Source organism: Oreochromis niloticus, linkage group LG7, assembly GCF_001858045.2.
Source record: "Oreochromis niloticus isolate F11D_XX linkage group LG7, O_niloticus_UMD_NMBU, whole genome shotgun sequence".
Taxonomy (NCBI): domain Eukaryota; kingdom Metazoa; phylum Chordata; class Actinopteri; order Cichliformes; family Cichlidae; genus Oreochromis; species Oreochromis niloticus.
This window is the reverse complement of record NC_031972.2, coordinates 46,811,264-46,828,430: the sequence shown is the minus strand read 5'-3', so window position 1 is coordinate 46,828,430 and position 17,167 is coordinate 46,811,264. Positions and strand designations below refer to the sequence as shown.

General features: G+C 39.5%; 1 protein-coding gene across 1 annotated transcript in view; it reads left to right on the top strand.

The window, feature by feature from the left end:
- Positions 1–1,187: 1,187 nt before the first annotated feature.
- Positions 1,188–17,167, top strand: part of srpk2 (SRSF protein kinase 2) — a 71,786-nt gene continuing 55,806 nt past the window's right edge. Inside the window, 1 exon segment of the mRNA XM_025908457.1 lies at positions 1,188–1,252. Coding sequence (XP_025764242.1) covers positions 1,188–1,252 — 65 coding nt within the window.

Here is a 17,167-nt window from a genome sequence, read left to right as displayed (position 1 = left end):
GCTTTACTTTAATATGAGCATACTTGAATGTTGTTCCCGACCTGATCCCTCATAAAGGGATGGACATGGCTCAGATAATCTCAAACTGATTTCCTGTACATGACAGTGAGTTCATGGTGTCCACCATCACCAGTCACATCATGATTAACATGGATCCCAACCCACTTTACCTGGGTTGGGATCCATTAAAGTGGGTTGGAATCCGTCCTTTTTTAACCAAGGATTTAAATAAATAAATAAATAAATAAATGAATGAATAAATAAATGCAGTTTAAAATGGAAAATATATTTATTAGAACCGTATAAGCTTTTGTGTAATACACACTGGTAACCAAGGATTTAAATCCTTGGTTAATAAAAGAAACAATCTCTTCTTCAAAGAGCGATCTGGCCAAGAGGAGAGCATAGACTGTAACAACAATCGTACACAAATGCAGCCGACCCCTCGTACTAGCATGTGAACACGCAATAACATAGCAAGTACATTATGAAGGGTTTTTTTTTTTTCAAATGAGATGTTGGGATGTCTGCTTATATGCTGTATTTTTATGAACTACCAGCAGTTTGGTTCAGCTCCTCATTCCAATCATTTAACATTATTCCCTGAATGAACTCCATCACTACCAGTGTGTATTACACAAAAGCTTATACGGTTCTAATAAATATAGTTTCCATTTTAAACTGCATTTATTTATTTATTTTTCTGTTCCTGAGATCCAGAAAAAAAAACAACTCCAAAATAAGATGCTGTCACACCCTGAGTATTTTGTGTGTCGCTGGTCCGCGTAGGTCTGCTTGCAACCCCTTTTTGAAACGACAGAGGGCGTGCGTGTCATCCATCGGCAGAGGGGTTAGTGTGAGTGAGAGAGTGATTCAGAGACACGCAGGGGGACCTGGCTGCTGCTGCTGCTGCTGCTGCCGCCGTGCTGCCTGCTCCTGCTGAGGGAAGAGGAGGAAACATGAGCTCCAGGAAAGGTGCGTATAACTCATCCTCCAACTTAGCTACGCTAACCCGCTCCTGTTGGCGGAAGTTATGGGTGTACGTAGCCCGTGAGGGTATGCTAAACGCCATCCAGCCTCGTTGATGATGTGTGCTTGTTCTCTCTCCCCCACCGCCACCTTTCCTCCTACACCCTTCCCCGGACTCGTCTGTGTCTGTGAATGAACGTAACCTCGGACCGGCAGTGATGGCCATCCAGGCTAGAAAGAGGAGGCCGAAGGGGAAGAAGGATAAAGCGGGTCACCATCGCAGGTAAGCGGGGCGGCAGCGGGAAAGTGTGGACGTGAAGTGTTTGTTTACTGACAGCGGGTCCCTCTCTGTGTGACACAAGCGCTGCTGCCGGTGCGTCGGCGGTATGACCGTGGACATATGGCACGGGCTGGTATTTTCATCCACAGGCGGGTTCCCGTGGAGTGTTTCGAGTTACCATTTACATTAGATGTGGACGGTGCGGTCCCCGGGTCTCCACCTGATTCCCCCAAACGACTGAGTCCTGCACCGCTTAAAGCCTGCACATACTCGTGTAGTTTATTTTGCATGCCTGAGCCTCCAGCACACATGGTTTCTTGGTAGATTTTTTTTAAAACTAGGGTTTCAAAGGTAGGTAGGATTGACAGATGTCACGGCTCATTTCCGTTTTATTTTTAGCGATGGCAGCACCAGACTGGCACGGAGTAAACGCCCACTTACATCGCCTAACCCGTGTGGGGAGTCTCTGGCATGGTGTTATGTAACTTTTCTTGGCTCTCCCGGTGCATTGTTTCCTGGTTTTGCCAGGCAGCTTTACAGTATGGGTGCACGCGCAGTTCGGCGTGAGTAGTTGCAGCCCAGGCTGGCGTGCCAGCAGCGCAGTGGCTGCGTAAAGTGCATGTGAATTGGAGTGGAGAGAGTGGGGGGCTTTCTTCATGGCGTGATGCTATTGGAGCGACGTCACCAGGAGCCGAAGAAGGCATCAATTAGGTGATACCAACGGTGCAGACACGCCAGGGTGGCTGGAATGTGCTGGAATGTCCCAAACACCTGGACAGTCACAGTGAAACCAGATGTGCGTAAAAATAGCCATTTATAAAGGCAGATGTTCCTAAAAATAGAGAACTGACTCCACAACTGTCTTGTAAATAAAACATGACTCATGCGGTGGCCCTACAGGTGTCCTGTAATGGATGCTGGCTTGCCTTTAGCCCTTTAAATGCTGGGAAATGTAATGTAGTGGCTAATGGTGAAAGGACTTACCCCCCCCCCAAAAAAAACAAAAACAAAAACAAAAAACAACAACAACAAACAAACAAAAAAAAAACCCCCGAAAAGAACCCCTCCACTCTGTAGCTAACATTTTAGCTATCATTTTTCTTTGGAGGTTAATCAACAATAATATTCCTCAAAATTCAGCAGATCCCCCCAAATATAAAAACATAAAAACAGTATATTACAACATTTGAGATACTACAACAACAAAATATTTGCTCAATAAACTGCTTAGACGATGCATCAGTTATTTAAAAATATTTGGCTATTATCAGCTCACTAGCAGATGTGACAGCAGTTTTTTTTAATGTAATGCATTCCCCTCAGAAATACCTTCATTTTGTGATATAAATTTCTAAATGAATGACTTTTATGTTTCTAAATGAACTACACTTTTATTGCATTGATATCTGGAAGAAACACAATATATGAACAAACTTTTTATTTAAAAAAAAAAAAGAATTTAGCTGAGTTCCTTTGCACTCTGACCTTTAGAATATCCCTTTAGAGAGGCTGCAGTTATGTAATGCTTTCAATACTTGGCGATCAAGAAACCCTGACGCTTGAATAAATGTGGTTAATTTTTGACCGCACTATGTGAAGTGTTAAGTGTGCCTCAAACACGTTTTGGCACATCTGTGCTTCAGTTTATGGTTACATATCAGATTACGCAGGTGCCAGTTCCTGAATCTGGTGTGCTATTATTGCTTCTTTATTAAACTTCAGTTGTAAACGTGTGAAAAGCATGTATTTTTACATGCTCACAGTAGGTTTTTGCATTTCTAATCATTTCTAATCATTTCTGATTTAAAAAAAGTTGACATGGTGAAATTATTTTCACTGATGCAGATTATCATACAGGTCATCAGTTCCACAGTTTAAATTCTCTATCAGGGTGAATGATTGATAACAAGCTTTATAAAAAATAGAACAGTTTTGACAGTATACGCTGCAGCTTGATGATGGTGTAGGGCAGCATATTCCTTTAGTACAACAGCCAAAACAGAAAAAAATGTATGAGCAAAACAGCCTAAATAAGAATAATACATATATATATATATATATATATATATATATATATGTATATGTATATGTGTATATATATATATATATATATATATATATATATATATATATATGCATACATAACAGGAAATGACACAAAGTGCTTTGCATTTGATATCATCAGATTGCACTATACAGGAATATATTACAGGAACAAAGAGTCAATAGGGAAATAAACATGGCAAGGATAAACATATTAATAAAATAAAGATGGACTTTAAACACCATTTAAAAGAAACCTTTGAACGAGCTAAAAGCAAGGGTAAAACAAACACAAGTCTTTAAATTCAGATTAATATAGATATGATTTGAAATGGGATACTATTCCAAAGTCTGGAGGCAGAATGTGTTGTAAGCAGATCAGAAATGTAATGTGGGGCTAACCCATTAATGGCTTAAAAAACAAAGAGTAAAAATGTAGAAACACCTCTTATCAGAGAGCCAGAACAGATGTTCTGCATTATAGTTGTCCTGTCGAGAAATAATAAATGCATGGATTACTGTGCTGAGGTCTACTGGGGATAACAATGACTTTATTTTTGCAATATATCTGAGATGGTAAAAGCTGTCTTTCACAACCGTTTTTCTCTTGTTTATTAAAATTCAATAAACTCTCAATAAAAACACGTAGATCTGTAAGCTGATTTTGAAAATTAGCACACAGAAGACCAAGAGTAGAGCTGATACTGGAAACTAAGCTGGTCCAAAAATGATCACTTCACTTTTCTTATCATTCATCTGAATGATATTCATTGGCATCTAGCATCTGACGTTCTGCCCACAGCTGAACAGGTTCTTCAACCAACATTACATTCTCTGTGAAACTAGTAGGTAATGTTGTGTGTCATCTGCATAACGGCAAGATGCAGTCTCATATTTTTTTTAAAATAGAGCCGAGGGAAAGCATGTGTAAATAAGAGAGGTCCCATAATGGAGCCTGTGTGGATGCAATAGGATACTGGAGCAGAGGTAGATGAGCAATTTCCTATCTTGACTGAGAAGCTTCTGTCTCTTTAATAAGAGCTAAATTGTTTTAGTAAGATAAAAATTAAATGAAAGAAGGAGCTCTGTTAAAAAAAAAGTAAAATAAAATTAAAAATGAGCTGATTAGGAAAATGTTAATAAAAAGCGCAAGATTACCATAAATATTAACAAAATGAAAACAGATTTTGCTAAAGGAAAATATTTGAAAGCAAAATAAAACAAGGAAATATTAGAAAGTATTAAAGTGAGTCAGCACACAAAGTGACAGAGTGAAATTAAAGTATATAAATGTAAACTGTTTGATCCCTGACATCTATCAGAAGCACTTATGTTTTTATCTCACTGTCTGTGTCTCTTGATCTTGTGCTCTTTCTCTCACGTGGTGTTTAAAAAAATAGGTCACACATGCATCCATCCATTCATTCATTCATACAACCATCCCTGTAATGAGATGCTTATTCAGGTCAGGGTCACAGTTGCATCAAAGTAAGCTCATACACAGACTCTCAAGCACAATCACAGTCTCTCTCTCGGTTACTCTTTGGCAGTTTTACACTCCTGTTTAAATGGTGTTTTCATGGACTTTTATCCACATCCATTCCCAGCTTGTGCCTTCTGCCGTTTGAGATGGGGCTTTCTGTTTAGAAACCACAACAACTCACAAACACGCCTTTTATCTTGAGCCTTAATAACGTAGATAAGTAGTAAAATTTCATTTGTGCTGCTTTTATGTAAGCGGTGCGTTGTCACTTAACTTTGATGTCTTTGAAATTTAAGCAGATACAGCGTCCTTTGTTTGAACTAATTCTAGTGGAAACATAAGCAAGGACAGGAAGGTTTATATATGTGCATAAAAAGGACCCAGCTGTGAGGTTAAGAGGTGTCTATGGTTGTACCAAATTTGAAACTGAGACCAAATATTCAGTACAGAGATCCACAATCAGGGCAGCATGGTATTTAACACTGTTGCCTTACAGCAAGAAGGTCCTGCTGTTTAAATCTACCATCTGGCCTTTCTGTGTGGAGCTTGCATGTTCTCCCCGGATACTCTGGCTTCCTCGCACAGTCCAAAGACATAGAGTTAGTGGAGTTAGGTCAATTGGTGATTCTTAATTGCCAACAGGTGTGAATATGAATGCGAATTCTTGTCTAACTCTCTGTCTTATTGATGTGACAGAGGGGTGACCTGTCCAGGGTGTACTCCGCCTCTCAGCCTATGGCAGCTTGGATATACTACTACTGTTTCCGTCTAGATGCTGGTGGGGTTTTCTCTGTATCAGTCTGTGTCCTTAAGAGAAACGTGACACTTTCAAGATATAGATGACTGGGTTATCCTGTTAAGTTGTCTGTCTGTCTGTCTAACACTGCCTATTAACATTGCGAATCAGCAAGACTGATAACATTTACTGCTTATCTCCCACATTAACCTTATCATTTTATTATTAGCCATAGCTGCTAGCTGCTACCTTAATGATAACAGACAGCTGGTGTGGCTACAGGGTCACTGCTATTAGTGTTGTGAACGCCAACTTCTTCAGCTGCTAGTGAGGGGGGGGGCCGTGTGTCTCCCTCTCTGGTGGTAAAAAGAGTAAAAAGGGACCAATATACTTATAATCAAAAGGGTGTTAATCATTATTATTTATTATTATTGACATAAGTATTTGTAGGGCTCCTTAACGGCTACACTGCAGTGTTTTACAGTCTTTATTATGAGATTATGAGATGTATTCATGCATTTTCTTTGTGTTTCAGTTGATGCACAGGAGTTGCACAGATCAGTTATCATTTATAAGGCAAGGCTTAACCTTTTTTTTTAATATGACAGTCTGTGGGGCAGTATGAGTTAGCTGTCTTTATTTATTTATTATTTTTGGCAGTCATGATCGCTGGCAAATTAGATGAAAAGTGGACCGTTCTGTATCTTAGCCTTCTAATATCCAGACTGAAATAAGTGGTAGAATCATTGTCAGTCATCTTAAATAAATTAATGTTGGTCTTAAACATGTTTATAATCAAATACCTGCAAAACTAATGAGACCGATCTTAGCTTCAGCTGTATGTTGTGGTTGGTGCAACTCTCGTTTGCTATCAGTCTCAACTAGGTGAACTAGGTCAGGATTACCAATACATGTCAATTTGTTTGTGCTGCATTAGCATGTTATGTTACTATGTTAAGTTTAGCCTTACAGTGGAAGTCTCATTTATGTGAAAAAAATAAACAGCGGGATGAAAATACATGCATTTAACTGTCCCTTTAAGGTAGTATGAACTATCTGTTTAAAGACTTTATTTGCTGCACTTCATTATGGTCTTTTAATGGACGATGTCCATCTTGCTGTTTGTCTTTCACTGTTGATCAGATACTGACAGGAGGAATGTTGCAATTCAGCAATATATTTGAGACTTTTGTCTTCTCATTGACTCAGAAACAAACATGTGCATATTTGTTTCACACAGAACCATGATGTGTGAGAAACCACATGCTCAGTGTTGCTTTGATGTTTAAAGACCATCAACACAAGAACTGGCTCAGTCACATGTTTGAGTGAATTGCTTGGCGCAGCGTATTTGTGGAGCAAAGAAACCGATGTATTGGCCTTGCAGCTACAACTCTGGTCTTCAAAGCCTTTTCCAAGCTTTTATCACTTCTGTTCAATGTGCTGACCACACGTCATGTACCAGGCCTGCCTGGCCAATGTGAACACAGTGCTGTTATTTATTGGATTTATCCATTAACGTAACACAGTATTGACTACGTGTGTGTGTGTATGTGTGTGTGAGAATGTGGGACGTCTGTAGGTGGATATACTTTCATATTGGTTGGAGACTAAAGAAAGTTCACACTAAGTTCAAGTTTTTATCATCTGGACTTTGCTTTTGTGGCCCTTTGAGGTTCAGGTTATCAAATGAACAGAGTAACCCGATCTTACTGTTTTCTTTTATCAACAGTTTTTCCTTTCTTTTAGTCTGACTGATTGGACTACTGGTACTCTCTGTGTGAGAAAGATGGATAGTGGAGTCTTGAAAGTTTGCTTGTATTGACTTTTTTCACTAATTTTACTATTTCTCACCCAAATCAGGCCCAAGTCAGAGAACAAAGATGCAGGACTTTTTTGTGTGTAGGGTCTAGATTACCAGATTGTGGAGTAGTATAACTTTAAAAAAGAAAAAAGTTCTTATAGCAGATCTGTTACTCTTACTATTGATTAATCTGTGAAGTGTTTTAGCAACACTTTATATGTCGAATCAATTCACAGTTTCTTAAAGTATAAACCCATTATTGTCGCACACAATAACTAGGAGTGGGGGAAACAAATACAAGTGCATAGTACAGGATAATAGCATGATATTTTGAGTTGCAGTATTGTATTGATAGAGGGACACCAAATGTTGATCTTTTATTAAATAAATGTGTGCTCAGGGTATACTATGAACATGCTCCTCCATCCTGTGATACGGTTAGACGAGAAAAATGAAATTAAATCTGCTCAGCCGGAAAAAAAACATCCAACACTGGACACACTTAGCTTGACAAACTGCCTCCTAATTCAGTCAAAGTAATGGCTCAGTCGCAAAAGTAAAAACAGACAAGCAACCTCCTTGCATCAGCAAAAACGTTGGTGGCTGCCTGGTGATTGTATAGAATTTTTTCCCGTTCTGTGACTGATTGCAACTTGCGGTGATTAAATGGTTGCCTAGATTTTGAGGGTGTTTGCACATTCATAACCACTCTTGATTGCAAGCAGATTGCGCAGGTTGCCTGATATAAGGCAACCGTTTTTGCAACACTTACAGTCCGATGTGCACTGCAGTCACTCTCAGAGAGTTAGTTAAAGGTTTGCAAATAACTGCCTTCTAATTAATAAATGCAATGTGTTGCCATCAGTCTGAATTAATCTTTGCCAATGAGCACAACTCAGCTGGTTGCACTGTGGTTGTGTTCCTTTAGAGCAGGAAGGTTCCTCATCACAAATGTAACAGTGAAATGTACATTTCTGTCTATGTAGAGTGCAACAGATATGGAATCTTGAATGATTTGCTACAGTTGTTTCCTGTATTATCAGAAACAGATTGGATGCAATTGCCAACTTGGCCCAATTCAATTGCAGACAGATATTAGACTGATTCCATCTTATGGCAACATTTATAGCAGGTTTTAGTGACACTGTTCATACGGTTGAAAATCGTAGTTTAGCTTTGACCACCTAATTTGCTGTTGAAAAAAGGTGACAAATCCCAATATCAAATCTTCACAAGTAAGCAACAGGAGCAATTAATGTTTCAGATGTTGCTTCCGAGCTACCTGGAGAATTTAGTATAAAAATATCTGACACTAATTTACCATCGCTCAATAAATATTAGTGTAATTGTTTTAAATCTTTGTAACCTATACCTGCTTAAATCAGTTCAGGTCTCTCTGTGTTATTAAGTCTAGACCGTTGCCTAAAATAAACACCATTGGCTGAGAGTTGTTTGGAAGCAAGGCTGTGCAGAGTTGATGCCTAACTGGTGACTGGTGCATAATGATGTCATGTTGATTTACCCTGGGCCTGCCATTTGTTACTCACCAGTTTCACTGTATCCTGTGGCTTAAAGTTGCCTGGATTAAAATCGATCTGGCTGCATGCATTTTCTCACTGACTCTATAGACTGACTTTGCATGTTATCAGCAAAAAGAGCTTGTTTAAGACAGAGGATAAACTCAGGGGCTTCACCAAGATAAGATAAATAAAGATCTCCCTTTAAACCAGCTTTCTTCTGATTGACTGCCTCTCTGCTCCGTTTTTATGACATCATAAAGGTCCAAGAATAGAAAAAAAAATTGCCAGTAAGCTTGTTAGAGGATGACCGAGCCTTTGCAAGTTTCAGCTGCTTGGGCTCATTGTGAATCACCTCTTTCATTAAGTGGAACTGGATTAGCATACCAAGGCTTACAGGTTTTTGACTGTGAAAAGTGACTCCAGTATAATAGCATTCATTAGTCATAACTTTTTTTTGTTTTTACAGACTGGCAATAGGGGATCTAAATGCTAATATTCTTCTTGGGATGTATATCTGCCAGCTTGCAGTGCCTTTCACAGCACAACAGGCCCTTCCACATTAAACCAGCAGACTCTAATCTGACTTATTCTCCCACGCACTGCTCTGTAAACTGATTTTCAGATGCTTCACTCAGCCTTTAGTCTTTGACTAAGAAAAATGAACAGCTAGCCGGCTAGAATCCTGTTCAGTGAGACAGTGTTTATTCTCTGGTCTAAGGACATAAGATGAACTTGGAGTTTACTCAAGTAAAGTATGTAATGGATACAGAAAGGTTACATTTCAGTGTCATAACATAGAAGTATGAAAAAATAACCATTATTTACATAATGGGTGGCTGTAGTTCAGGAAGTAGAGCAGGTCATCTACTAATCAGAAGGTTGGTGGTTTGATCCCTGGCTGCTCCAGTTTGCATGCCAAGAAAGTGCACATAAACTTAAATTTGCCACCCATCCCTGAAGAAGCATGACCTCACTTATGATTTAACACTGTCAGGCAAGATGCCGAACCCCAAGTTCCTCTCCTGTGCATCCATTGGAGTATGAATGTGTGTGAGATAGAAAGCACTTAGGCATAAAAAGTGCATGTGTAAATGGATGAAGGAGGCATGTAGTATAATGTGCTTTGAGTGCTCAAATAGAGTAGAAAGGCACTATATATGAACCAGTCCATTTATCATATTGAACATGCACATTCATTTCTATTTCAAATATTTTTTAAAAATATTTTTCCATTATTAGATTGCAAGCGTGAAAGGAGATGACTAACCACTAGCCTAATCGTGCACACCCTGGTTCTTGTATTAAAGTTCACCAACGTCAGGCTGCTGTTATTCAGGTTTTCTTGGATATTTGCCATACCAGTGAATCTTGAAAAAAAAAAAAGAATATCTTGAAAGGTGTGTTTTATTATTTAATGCAAAAAGATAAAGTTTCATATAATCTATTCATTACACTTAAAGTGAAAATCTTTTTTGTTCTAATTTTGATGATTATGGCTCATAGCTCATGAAAGTCAGAAATCCAGCATCTCAAATTACAAGAATGTTTCCTTAGATCAAAAATGGATTTCCAATACATGTTCTAAAAATTAGATTCAGTTCTCTTGACAATACATTACAGATTTTCAGTGGGGTTCAGCTCAGGGGTGTCGGTTGGCTAATCAACAAGTAATAACATGGTCAGCAAACCGTTTGGTAGTATTTTTGGCACTGTATGCAGGCGCTAAGTCCTGCGGGAAAAGAAAATCGGCATCTCCATAAAGCTTGTCAGCAGATGGAAGCGTGAAGTGCTCTCAAATCTCCCGGTTGACAGCTGCAATGACTTTGGACAGTGAAGCGACCATCACTGCCAGCAGCAGAGGACTGGGACCCCAAATCATCACAACCTGTGTCAAACTCACACTGGACTTCAAACACCCTGGACTCTGAGCCTCTCCATTCTTCCTCCAGACTCTAGGAGCTTGGTCTCCAAATGAAATACAAAATTTACTTTCATCTGGAAAAAGGACTTTAAACCACTGTGCAACAGAAAACAAGTTTAATGCACTGCATCAGGTTCATTTTTCAGACTCAGAAGCCACGTCTGTGGGCAAACATTATGTAGTATAATAGAAATCAACACAGTCGATAACACTGATTCAGATGATATTTTATTTTGGTGTATATTCAGCCTTTTAATGCATAGTGTTGAAAGCTTAGAGGTTCAAAAATAAATGGATATCGACGGATGATTTGTTTCTTCCCATAATGTTGATATATGAGATATTTTTATATTTATTATCTGTTTGTCTTATTTAAGATCAGCCTGCTATCGTAATAAACAATATTTATATTACAAGTAATAAGCAAGAGTTATGGAGTGGACTTTCTACCTGTTAATAAACCTAATTGATTTTCTGGGGATGCCAGGAGACGATCCCTCTGTAGATGAACCCCAGTGGCTGGGCGTCTCAGAGCTGTCCAATTATTCTAGTTTAGGAAGCAGTTGTGGGTTGATGACCTGTATGTAATGTGTTGTATAGATGTGTGAGAGAGAGCAGTCTTCTGGGAGGCAGATTTGTACAGCTCAGCTTCATCAATACTCTGGCCTGCCTGGGCGACAGGAGCTGAGAGCTGAGCATGTGAGCTGCATGTAGAAAGAGGGAGAGAAAGAAATGCTGAGAACCATGCAGAAAGCTAGAGAGGTGGAGCAAAAAAATAATGGGAGAGAGTAAGCGAGGAGGGAAAGGGACCGCGAGGGTGAAAAGGAGAGCTTGAGTCTGGTCCACCAGTAGCAACAGAAAAGCCCAGGATGGAGAAAGTGAGTAAGGGAAGTGAGAGGGGGAATTAGAGGATGCCACAGGGTGGCTGCAGGCAGGAAATGAGGGTTTTAGTAAAAGCTGCTGTGCTGGCCACATGGGAGACAGCACACAGGTCAAGACACAGACTGGAAAGCCCAATATCCTCATTTACATACAGACTGTCTCCATTAATACTGTATTTATGTATTATTTGTGCTGTTTCTCCAGAGTCAACGTTGTATAAGTTAGTTTCAGCTGCTCCCTTACTCCCAAGGGATCCAAAGTAGGTAGCTGTCCATAGTTGATTTGGCAGATGTTTGTGCTGATGCCCTTCCTGGTGCAACACCCAACTGATTTGTGCCTCCTTCTGGGAGAACCAAGCATCTTTTTGTTAGGCGAATGTATAAACCAGAGTCCACGTCAAAAGATTAAAATGTGTTATTACCTTTTTTTTTTCTTTTTAAAGCAGAATTATTAACCAACTGTCCATCAAGGCCAAGTCCATCTACCTATACAGCTCTTAGGAAAAGCCTTGAGTCATCCCTCTATAATTTCTTTCTCTATAATTTCTTTTTAATGTCTTTATATTTTGCTAGGAAAAGGAACTTTGACTGGAAAGCCACAGTCAAAACCTTTATTCTCCAACAGAGCCTGAGCTCTATTAGGAAAGTTTACTTGTAATTTCTTGAAAGAGTCTTCAGGAATAATTCTCCAGGCTTCTGAAGAATGAACCCTTTGCCAGTCAGACACTTTCCCAATGATACTGCATCACTGGCGGAAATGCAGTTCACACCATGACAGAGTCTCTGCCGTGTTTTAGTGATGCTTCTGCCTTCTTCCATACATATTGATGATTTGAACCATACATTTCAAATCTGGATTCATCACTCCATCAGACCTGTTGCTACTGACTGTTTAAAAATCAAAATCAGGCGGTCAGCACTGTTGCCTCACAGCAAGAAGGTCCTGGGTTCAAATCCACCATCTACTATTGCAGGGGTCAAAAGTACAACTTTGAAAGACCTTAACAAAGGCTTAATTTTTTTTTAAAAAGACGTTTGGGGGGGAGCTGACTCAAGATTTTGACACACTACTTAAATGTTCAGAAAATTGGAAGAGGTCCATTTTTAAATGTACAGTATCTGTTTTTGGGGTCAAGATAAGGCAACACGTGAATGTCATGTAGAAACACATTTCTTGTCATGTGCTGCTTGGCCTTGTGCTGGCTAAGAGACTGGCTATGCTGTCTCAACGGATCATTCATTGTTACATACTGAATTGTAATATGATATTAGTTCTTTCCTCTGTGGTGTGTGTGTGTGAATGGAAACCATTTTCTCCCCCGGTGGCCACAGTGGTTCTGTTATTGCTGGCTGACAGAATAATTGAATGTAGAAGTAGGCGTTGGAGTAGGAACTCCTGCAAAGCAGCTCGCTCTTTCAACTCACCTTTTCAACTGCTATTAGTTAGCAAAGTGTGTTGGGTTTCGATGCCTCTGATCCTCCCCCGTGTTAAAGTTTTTAGGGTTTTTTTTTGTTGCTTTTTTAATTGGGACAGCAAGGCAACACTTGTGAGCCGACCACTGCTGTAATCGGTTGTAATTATATGAACTGCATCTCATCTAGTGGTTTGCTTCAGGAGGAATAAAGGGTGAATTTAGTTTTTCTGGCTGGTGGGAGTTTGAGCTCTTTAAAGATTTTCCTCCTGCTTTCCGGGAACATTAGCCAGGAAAGCACAAGATCCGAGTAAATCTACCGAGTCGATCAGGCTGAATAGGGAGACAAGAACAAGAGTGAATTAAAAGGAGGGATTCTCAACTTTAGTGTGTGTGGTCCAAATAGGATTTGCTCAGAGGCAAGGATTTGTGCCTCTCGTGTAATGCTCACAAAGCGTGGTCCAGCACCGCAGTTCCTGGCCAGTGGGTCATCACGTAAAGACTGAAGTCATTAATAGCGCATGTAATTCTGTGAGGGCAGCAGCTTATCACAGTTGGAGAGGTTGGAAACAGCAAGAGTCACTCTCCACTGCCACCTCGTGGCTAACTGGAAAGAAGGAGCTGCTTCTTATGAATGGCAGAAATTCTTTCTTCCTCAAGAAGTTACGATTATTATTGTTTTACTCCTTTTTTTTGCATGCAGATACATCTTAAAGTGATGTTTCTCAGTGTAGTCGATCTGAGAGATACATACCTCATTAGAGATTAGATGAAAAAACTTGAAGACAGAACCTGATGTGGTTCACAGCTTTATTTCCCCTTTTTAAAAAGTGTAACATATGCTGCCGTTTGGGTGTTTCTCCTCACAAGCTGAATTAAAATGCAAGTTCTGCACACTGTGCTCTCTACAGCCTCTCAAGGCATAGTTAATTTCTCAGAGCCATGTTTTGACACGGTTGGCTAAGAGATTTATAACATAAATTATAACACCGATGAAAATGTATCAGAATTGTATTCTAATGACTTTGTGTAGCTTTTTATTCTCTCTCATGCTGGTAACAATTTAGGAACTATAACTAAAACATTTTTTAGAAGCCCCCCCCCAAAAAAAGAAGATAAAAGTATTGTGTCTAAAATAAATGTTCCTCTTAGTTTGTATACAGCCAGGCCCCAACAACTCTCAGAAAGCACACAGGGCAGGCAGTATTTGGCCTGGAAATCAAAACCCAGGGCAAAAAACACAACTGCGAATGACTCTGCTGCTTACTTAATTACAGAAGGTATGAGGTTACAGTTGGAGGCAACTTTGATGAGTGCGTAAACATTTTTGTCAGTATTTTAAAAAAACAAACTTGATTAGTTAGATGGGTTACTTAAAGACATCTTAGAGTGAAAAAAAGGAGAATAAATTGCAGAATATTTTGCAAGTAAGTACAATATCCCCTGTAGAAATTACAACCTAGAGTTTCGCTGTCTCGCACTGTTTTTTGCAAACTGCTGTTGATGCCGTCTGTTAAACCCTGTGTTCCTAGATTCCTAGATACAGCAGATCAACTAATGCCCAACCCCCTTTTTTAAAGAATAGTTTGGCTCCTCCTATGGCTTCTTAGTGCTTGCTTGATAGCTTTTGCACAACATAAACCACACAGTGATTTAAAGTAATTGCCCCCTTTTTAAAAATAGGAAACGGCTAGCCCAAAGCCTCATGGAAAATGTGATACAGCTTCAGTTAAAAGAAACTGCAAAAGCGATGATGATGAGATACCAAGATGCTGCTTGTACTGACAATGCGGTTGAGAGCACAACATATAAAATGTTTTTCTATTCCCTGATATTTATTTACAGATATAGCATGTATGTAGAAGGGAGCAGAATCGATACTCATTTCTATGCTATTCAATTGCTTGTGTCTAGTGCACTCGCTGTTTGTGCTTGCAGTCTAGCCACAAGGTTATTTGTTTGCCCTGGTATCGCCTCAGCATACTAACCCACATCTCTGGAGAATGTGTATATACTCATGTGTATTTGTGTGTCCTTCACAGTCTGTGCATCAGTGGGTTTCGATCAAGACTTCTGCTGCTATTGTAAACACTGAGTAATTGGCCATACTGAGCAGTCTGGTGTCCTAATTTAGCATTTAGTGTGTCACCAAAAAACCTTCATAAGCATCTGTATAGTAGTGTATAGCTTGTATTTAGCAGTGTTGTCTTGAATAAATAGGTGGGAGGCAGTGTAGTTTATCCTTTACTCCACTGTAAGAAATTTAAACTACAGTTTTTTTTATGTGTATATCTGCGAGTACAGCTGAAAGAGCCAATTTAGCAGGGGTGGAGGAAAGAATTGATACAGCTTAGTATTGTGATATTTTGTGTGATGATATTGTATTGAAACATGGACATCAAATGTTGATATTTTATTAAATAAATTAAATACTCGTGGAATACTGTGAACAAGAGGGCTCACCTCATGCATCATACTCCTGATGTAAACATGATTTAAGTGGCTTAACTGGAAAAACCTTCCAAGACTGGACACACTTACCTTTTCACATTCTGCTACAGATTGTAACTCATGGTAACTGAGCGGTTGCTTAGAGCTTGAGGGTGATGGACACTCGCGGTCACCTTTGATCGCAAGGCAATTGCATGGTTCGGCTGATAAGAAGCAACCTTTGTGCAAACAGTTGCAGTCTGACTTGGACTGACTGCAATCATCAATCATCAGAGAGATTGTCAAAGGTTTGCAAATAACTTATTTGTTCTCTAATTTATAAATGCAGACAGACTGCCAACATGTTGCCATCAGTCTGAATAGGTCTTTGTCAATGAACACAACTTTGGGCGACTCAACTCAACTGTTTGCCAGCTGGTTGTATGCTCCCGAGCACAAATGTATTAGTTAAATGTGGTATTTCTGTCTGTGTGGAAAGCAGCATATATGGGACTTTTGAATTACTATATTCAGGGTTCGTACGGGTGCTTGAAATCCTTGAAAATGCTTGAATTCTAATGTCGTCTTTTCAAGGTTTGAAAAGTGCTTGAATTTCAGATGTGGTGCTTAAAAGTGCTTGAAAATGTAACTGTATTTCATTCACAATAAATAGCTATCTGATTGAATTGTTTTCTTATCAGATAGAGAAATAAAATGAGACGCAAAAGCAAAATTTCCCCGCCTGGGCTGCGTCTGTTTCAATATGTGACCCCGCCCCTCCCTCGGACAGTCGGGGATGAGTGCGCTAACATACCTGTAGGTTGCTGTTTTAATGAGTGTTTGATGGAAAACAACAATGGCGGAGTTTGCGTTCTCCCTACGTTACATATGCTATTTTTTTTAAAATTATGGTTATTATTTTGCTAGCTATCAAACTCGCTGGAGAAATGATTGAAATGCACCGAGTGTGATGCAGTATGGCAGCGCTATTACGGAATATCCTGTGAACTTAGCTAACATTACTTAGCAGTAATATGAGTTAATTTACTCAAGTGAAAGCTTTAAACATTAGCCCGATACATAACTAGCTAACTTAAGGCTTTCTGATTAACTCTCTGGGGTCGACGGACCCAGAGTCTCCATTTCAACTTGGGTCGAACGTGCGGACTTCAAGCTATATACCAGTTTTTAAATTGTGTTGATAGGTCACGTAAAACCGATGTTTTTTTGGGGGGCGGGGGGGTTCTGACTAAAACTGGCGTTTACTCCGGGAAGAAACGGTAAAAACGGCGTTTTTTATGGAGAGCGCTAGCAAACACGCTTTGCTTGTGAGTGAAAAAAGAAAAAACACTCCTTCCCTATTGGTGGAAAAATGTACCATGTCGACCAATCAAAAAATGATACGGCAACATGTGGTATTTGGTTGTTGGGAAGAGAGAGAGAGCGAGTGAGCGAAAAAGAGAGAGAGAGAGTTTTGATACGCGAGAGATTTGTGATGTTTATCATGTTTGGAGTCTCAAGTTAGTGTGTTTTCTTGTGTAGTTAGTGTGTAGTGTAGTCGTTTTGTTTTGTGTGTCAGTTGTACTAGTGAACGTCACAGTTGCTGCAACTGTGCGCTGGAAAAGCTTAAAAAGGGACCTTGAAAGTGCTTACAAAGTGCTTGAATTTGACCCTGAAAAAAGCGTACG